Source organism: Pangasianodon hypophthalmus, chromosome 8 (genome assembly GCF_027358585.1).
Source record: "Pangasianodon hypophthalmus isolate fPanHyp1 chromosome 8, fPanHyp1.pri, whole genome shotgun sequence".
NCBI lineage: Eukaryota > Metazoa > Chordata > Actinopteri > Siluriformes > Pangasiidae > Pangasianodon > Pangasianodon hypophthalmus.
Genome location: NC_069717.1, coordinates 22,408,768 through 22,416,209, shown reverse-complemented (window position 1 = coordinate 22,416,209; position 7,442 = coordinate 22,408,768). Strand labels below are relative to the sequence as shown.

Genomic DNA, 7,442 nt, shown 5'->3' with positions numbered 1-7,442 from the left:
TATGATTGTCCTGTGAACAGCTTCACCCATCTGAGCTGTAGATCTCTCCAGCTTCTTCAGAGTTACCCTTGACTTCTTGGATGGTTATCTGACTAATATCCTCCTTACCCGTCAATAACTTTTGGTAGATGGTTGGTTGTGCCATATTCTTTCCAGTTTTTTAATAACATTGAATGGAGCTCAAATTCAAATTTTTATAACTAAATCTTTTCCATACTTGATACTTTAAAACTTTTCCATAATTTTGTCCTGGAATTATTTTTATAGCTTCTTGATCTTCCAGGAACAGCTATATTGAGGTCATGCGACACTTTAGTTGCACATAGATGGACTCCATTCAACCTATTATGTGACTTCTGATGGTAACTGGGGGCACCAGACCTAATTTAGGGATTTCACAGCAATGATGCTGAATACTTGTAATCTCAATCTTTGCACTTAATATTATGGGCTATTTTGTGTAGATTCATGACATATAATCCCAATTAAATCAATTTCTTTTGAAGGTTGTAAAACTACAAAATGTGGAAACGTTCAAGGTAAATACTTGTGCTAAGGATTTTTCTCTTAATTATTTCTTGAAAAGACAGGAAAGTCTTATTTTTGAAGAGATGTAGATGTGTCACTTTTCTTTCCATCTTCTAATTATGCCATGTAGGTGTGTGTGTGTGTGTGTGTGTGTGTGCGCACTTGGTGCCTGTATGAAAAGCATTCCACAACATGGTGCTACCACCACCATGCTTCTCTAGAGGTGTACTTATGTTCATTTGGTCAAAATTTAGTGTTGTAGTATTTGTATCCCTAATCTTATCAGATGATAAGCCTGATGAATAAATGTAATGTCTTTTTTGACAGAACCATAGCATATCAACTGTCTAAGGAACCGCACCATTATTTTAACACTATTAACCATTATTGAAACATTCAGTAGGATTTAGTTTATGTTCTGGGACGGATACTTTTTCACTCAACACTGATGCCTTCTGTCTCACAGCTTCCCCCTTAATGACATCTGTTTATTGCTGCCCTCATTTACATTATGGGAAGTTCTGGTTGTTGCACCTAGATCTGCAAAGAAGACAATATATTTTTGATATTTTGGATATTATGCTGTTTTCAAAAGAACATTTCCTAGCTATCAACAAACCTTGGTTTTGTTGACAAGCTATGACAAACTAGCTAGTTTATGTTGATCATGTATTGCAATTATCAGAACATGAAAAAGTATAATCTCTGTTTATATTGCTGCAAAAGAATTGTGTGGTTAAAGTTTTGGAGTAGTGACATGATGAGTATAGTTGGTGAACAGCCACTGGGTTTTTATGCAAGACTCTTAACCCTCAACAGTTCAGCTGTTTTTGTCATAATAATTTATTTTAAAAATGTGTTTTGTGGTGTTTCCATATATTTATTTTTATGGAGCAATAACAGGCCATGTATGTAGGGAATGAAACATGATAGGGCATGCTGTTGTGGGAAAATACTCCACAACATTGTCACAATTTGCCAACAATTACAATTTCTTCTTTAATTTATTAATGAAAGGCACATGATACCTTTAACTGTTTATAGCATATAGTTTTATATATATGTTGTAAAATGTCCACATGATGCTTTCAGTTATCCCATTATAAGAGCTATAAACAGTCGTTCCCTCACTAGCTTCTCTTTTTTCTCCCTCTTGACATAATAATACAAAAAGATTCAGCTTGTTATGTTACTGAGAAATCAGAAAGCACAAAGCCCTCTGTCCTGAAGACTTTCCCATTTCACTCATTTATTATTACCCTTAGATTATACAGAGCATCTGACATACAAGTGCCTGTTAATGAGACTGTAGGCTGTTTTAGAAACGAAAAGATATTATTATGAATGCATTAATGTAAATGTGCAGTTGGTGCTATTGTCAGAGCTGCTGTGATGGAAAATGAATCAACACTTTCTAACCAATCACAGTCAAGAATTCAACAGCACTGTGGTGTAAACAATAATAAACAATATTTTTATTAGATGGCTCTAAGCTAGGCCTATATTGGGGTGATGTCATGTTTCACATGGTCCAAACACTGAACTACTACAGCCAGATAAGGTTTGAGATATGCATAAAAATATGCATAAAAAGAAATATCCTGCACTTTATAGGGAGCCAAAAGGGTATTTTATTCACCTTAGATGAAAACATACCATATTGATAATTAAGATTTCCACACTGGTATCCCCTTTTGCTGTATTTATTTAACTATCTATCTATCTATCTATCTTTTTATTTATTTATTTATTTATTTATTTATTATCTATAATACAGTCACCTACTATTTGATTTGGATAAAGGAAACAAAACAACACGCACATAATTTCAAATGTTAAATGTGTTTATTTTTTTGTTGCCTGATTCACAATAACTTTGAAATGTCACATTGATCCATTCACTTCACTCAGGTCTGCCTACTTATTAACACACAGTGTTTACAATTTCTTTGCACAGACCAAATATACAAAAGTCAATCGTGCAAACCTCATGAAATACATTATAACCCGTGGGGTTTACAATTGTGTTGTTTACAACTCGTATGTCTTGACACCCCAGAGAGGATTGCATTAAGTCTATATCCATGATCTGTGCTTACTGGCTCTATTATTTTATCTTTGTTCATTCTAAGCCAGTTTTGAAAGCTTATGACTTATGCATGTCACAGTAAATACATTAAATACATTATATATATATACAAAGTCAACAGTGAATCGTTATCTGTAGCTGGAGACGTGTTCAGAGGTCTACCACGGTCTCCACATGGCTTGAATGGCGGCTTGTGGCACAGCCTGAGCTCTACCGGAAGTTGGTCCAGTGATGCTCGCGCGGTTTTCACTTGGAAGGGCGTTGTTGGATTTCGGGCTCAGAAGCCGCTCGTGCTGGATCGGTGAGAGCGCGCTGGAGGCGCGAGCGCTGCACGTGCGGCAGGCCGGTGAGCTCGAGAGCTTCGCCTGCTGGATGAAGTCGTGCACGCGCGCGCAGGTTTCATGGTCGAGGCTCGTGCGCGGGAGGAGCGCGGAGACCCGCTGCATGCACGCTTCATAGCCCTCTCTGTAACTGTCTGCTTGGGCTGGAGGGAAAAGAGGACAGTAACATTAGATATGCTATACTTGACCCAATGTAAAAGGCTACATTTAGGCTAAAAAAAAAAAAACATCTTGCAAATTACTGGAAACAAACGCACGCGCGAAATTACCTTGAACTGGTGAAGAAGGGAGCTCTCTGAGAAACCTAACGGTCATTTCCAAGATGTCGGCTTTCTCCAGCTTTGAGTAGCGGGAAGTCTAAAAAAAACAGGAAAAATTCGAAACATTAGGGTGCCATTCTCATGAGTAAATGAACCAAACCTTGTTATATGCCATGAATTTCCATCTTTAGCTAGTCTACTTACATCTTTGCCAACCAGAGGGACTATCAGCTCCTTTAACTTGTTGAGGCTCTCATTGATGCGCGCGCGCCTTCTTTTCTCCATTAGAGGTTTGAGAGTCTGCAACAAAAGAGCAAAAAACAACATTAATGACATGGAAAAAATGACTACAAGCAACACAGAGAGGGACCTTTATGGTAATGTTGACATTTTCAAAATAGAACTAGTCTTCACCTTTCTCAGTTCGATTGCCTCTTTCCTTTGAGCCACAGTCATGCTGGAGCTGAATGGGTATGTGGAGTTAGTCATGATGTTGGGAGTCATGTCTCGCTTTTAGATCTGACCTCAGAGAAAGTCGAGGGTGGTTTGTGGTGGTTGAGGCAGGAGTCCTGTCTTATATAGCGGTCTCGGGCGTCGGGGGGAGTGTCCCAAATCTATTGTGGCTCGGTGTTGAGGAGGAGGAGGAGGAGGAGGGTGAAGCTGGAGACCTCGCGCGCGTTTTCCCAGCCATCTGCTGACCGGAGGATTGAGTTTTAATCTGAACTGGTGGCACGCGCCAGACTCTTCCAACCGTATGAGTGTATGATCGCATAATTTTTGTACATTTCTATATTTTTAGAGTTTTTTTTTTTTTTTTTTTTGCATTATAAACCTTAGTGTGCACTTAGTGTGTGATTTGAAATAAATCAGAATAAAACCCCAGTTTGAAAGACTATAAATATTTCACATATTTTTGACATATAGTGGACTTATTCATATATAGTGCATGTGTTGTTTTTTAATGTTACTTTTTCACAGGCCATGTGGTCTTATTTTTCACATGTACAATACTGTGCAAAAGTCTTAGGCACAAAGAAATGCTGTAGAGCAAAGATGCCTTCAAAAATAATGAAACTAAATGTTTCTACATTTTAAAAAATACTATAAAGAGCAGTAAACAGTAATAAATGAAACAATGACAGTATTTGGTGTGACGATCCTTCACTTTAAAAATAAAATAGCAGTCTCAGGTACAATGTGTGCAGTTTTATAAGGAAATGAGCTGTAAGTGTTACTGAGCATCTTGCAGAAGCAGCTACAGTTCTTCTGGAGACTTTGACTGTCGCACTTGCTTCTTATTTTTGCAGCAAAACCCAGCAGCCTTCATTATGTTTTTTTGTCTGAAAAGTGTCTCTTATGTAATATGCTGCTTTCTTTACTGACATAAAAACATTTTTCTGCAGAATTTAATTTTGTGCTTGAAAACTAATATTTGGAAATCTAAACTGTTTTTGTACTGAATCAATAATGTAGAAGTCATAAAATAAAAATCTATAACAAAGTTTGTACTAAAAAAAAGAAAAGAAAAGGGTGCCTAAGACTTTTGCACAGTACTGCATTTCCTTAAGGGTTCGTGAGTTTTCACATGTAGGGCATGTGATTTCATTTCTCAGAAGCACTTTCAGAGCTATATCCAGATTGTTAATGTAAATGAATCATTCTTTTTCTCATGTCACTTGAAGTTAACATGATGTAGTGTTTTTACAATTAATTGTACAATTTCAGGGCATAACATGGTGAAATTCACATGTAATCACATGTGGATAAACCTATGTTTTTTTCTTTAATGGGCATGTTTTTAAATGTTTAGGATAAAGGAACAGTTTTGAAAACCTAAGCACAATAAATATGGCACTATTTTAAAAAAACAAAAATAAAGAAAGAAAGAAAGAAAGAAAGAAAAGAACTGTAGGCCTGTTTACCTCAACATAACATATTCTGGTCTAGACAAGTCTTTAGTTTAAAGCTATGCATTGATAAGTAATTAAATAAAGTTGTGTTGTTTTTAAGCAAATGTGCTTTTGTGGTGTTTCTATGAATTTACTTGGTTCTAGGGTTAACTGTGACATGACTGCATATGGCTCTGGGACAGGGGTCATGTATCTCAATCTCCAAACATTCAGCTACCCAAGCCACGCCATGTGCATATACGTATTTGGCGTTTGCGTAAACTTTACAACAATTCTGATTGGCTGAAATTGTTTGTGTTGTGACGTTCTGCTACCTACAAACTATGTGACCTCAGTGGAGTTGGGGGGAGGAGAGAGTGCTCAGTAGGTACCGAGTCTAACATGCTTGCATACTGAATGTTCTATCATATCAAATAAGTATTATATTGCAGAAAAAGACTTTTTTTTTGCTTTGCAACAAGAATGCACAAACAGTGCCAAGCATTATTCCATATCTCATCAAATGACATATACATGTGTAGGAAGAATGCCTACATAATTATTATGAGAGTGCATAGAAATTAAAATAATCATTTCTGGAAACCAAGCATGTGTCTTTTTTTTCTGATTCACACGCAAGACTAAAACCGTTCCTCGTTAGAAACGTCGTTATTTCTAATAGATACTGTTCTCACGCGCGCGGCACGAGCCATTAATGCGCGCCAGATGGACATCTGCTACTGCAACCAAAGCGCGCCATCGTGCCACCTACCAACCCCCAGCAACTCTGTCCCACGTCTAACCTGTTCAGTGCACATATACAGCAAGTTTGTGGCATCGATATGGGTGAGTTTTAAAGCAATATCAAACGCAGCAAATTCTGCTTAGAAGTATGCAGTAATGCAGAGGTTTATTGCTGAATGATGTCCCACGCGCGCGTCTCGCGCTTAAAGGTGGACCAGTCAAACTGTCGAGCTTCTTGCAATCCAACCCCTGAGGGGAAAACACCCAAAGGATGATTTCGGTTTGACGCCGTCTTTGTGCATATTTATGGCGTGGCTCTCCCATCTGTGCACGCTTCAGTTTGTGTTGAGGACAGACCTGAACCTTCCCTGATAGTACACCAATTCCAGGGGCACATAAGGAACTCATGCAGTTTCACACCATTACTATATTTTTGGTAATATTTTGATAATAAGTGGTCAATTTATGAACAACAAATGACAAAAATAGAGCTTTACTTACTATACTTGGACCTGTTTAATAAGTCTATAAATGATTAATTTTAATTGGGCCCAAAGCTAAACAGCAATCAGAGCTCTAGCTACAAGCTTCACAGTAACTGCATGTGTTTCACTATATAACAGAACCCAGTGTCTTTGCCTGGTCTTACCTTATGTATAGTTTGATGTTAAAATCTGAATTGCAGGTCCACTGCAAATGCTGAAGAGCTTTTTTTTTTGTTAGTCTGTTTTTTTACTGTTACTTTACTGTTAGAGTGCAACAGTTGACGAGCTAAAAATATTATAATATGGCTAGCAGGAGTAGGTTGAGACAGCAAGTAGCCTAAATTCTTTACACTGGCTCAAACCTGATGGTGGGAAGACATGGATACACCAGCAATGCTGACTTACTACAGGACAGTTCAAAATAAACTCATAAAAAACTTTCATACTTTCATAATATTGTATACTACACCTAATTAATGGCATAATGTGTAACTGTGTCCACCAGTAGTTGAAGAGCCCTATATAGTAAAATTACACTGTATCAGGCTTTGCTTTTGTAAATATTTTCTTAAATTTTTTAAAACTTAGTCACTGGCACATGAAATGTCATCCTTTCACATCACCATTTACAGTTATTTTGTACTTATATACTATACATGCTTTAAGCAGAATAATTCATATTAGGCCCAGAGCCTACACTGACCAAGAATTCTTCCTGGATGTTCCACCAGACATAAAACCAATCCATTGCACGGCATCACACATACTCTTACACACTCGTTCCTACCTATAGGGGAAATATAGAATAGCCAGTCCACCTACTGACATGTTTTGGGTTGGAAGACACCAGAGTACCTGAAAAAAACTTATATGGATAGGCAAGAAGCAAAATTCTGCACTGACATTAACCAGAGCTCAGGATCCAACCTTAGACCCTGGACCTGTGGGGTACCAAAAATATCTGGTTAGCAATATCTAACCAATACCTCTGGTCATATTTTTGGCATGTTATGAAACAAATATCATTAAGTGATTAGTAGTTTCCTGATTTTACCGATCATTTGTCTTGCATAGAATAGAATTTCATTTTATTTACAATAGAAATA

General features: G+C 37.4%; 1 protein-coding gene across 1 annotated transcript; it reads right to left on the bottom strand.

Annotated features, from left to right (window-relative positions):
• Positions 1 to 2,367: 2,367 nt before the first annotated feature.
• hes2.1 (hes family bHLH transcription factor 2, tandem duplicate 1) lies at positions 2,368 to 3,941 on the bottom strand. The gene is made up of 4 exons (XM_026925823.3): positions 3,633 to 3,941; positions 3,423 to 3,518; positions 3,228 to 3,315; positions 2,368 to 3,101 (listed from the first exon to the last, which is right to left on the bottom strand). Exons 1-4 carry the CDS (start codon positions 3,720 to 3,722, stop codon positions 2,776 to 2,778), a joined length of 600 nt encoding a protein of 199 aa, XP_026781624.3. The 5' UTR covers positions 3,723 to 3,941; the 3' UTR covers positions 2,368 to 2,775.
• Positions 3,942 to 7,442: the final 3,501 nt, after the last annotated feature.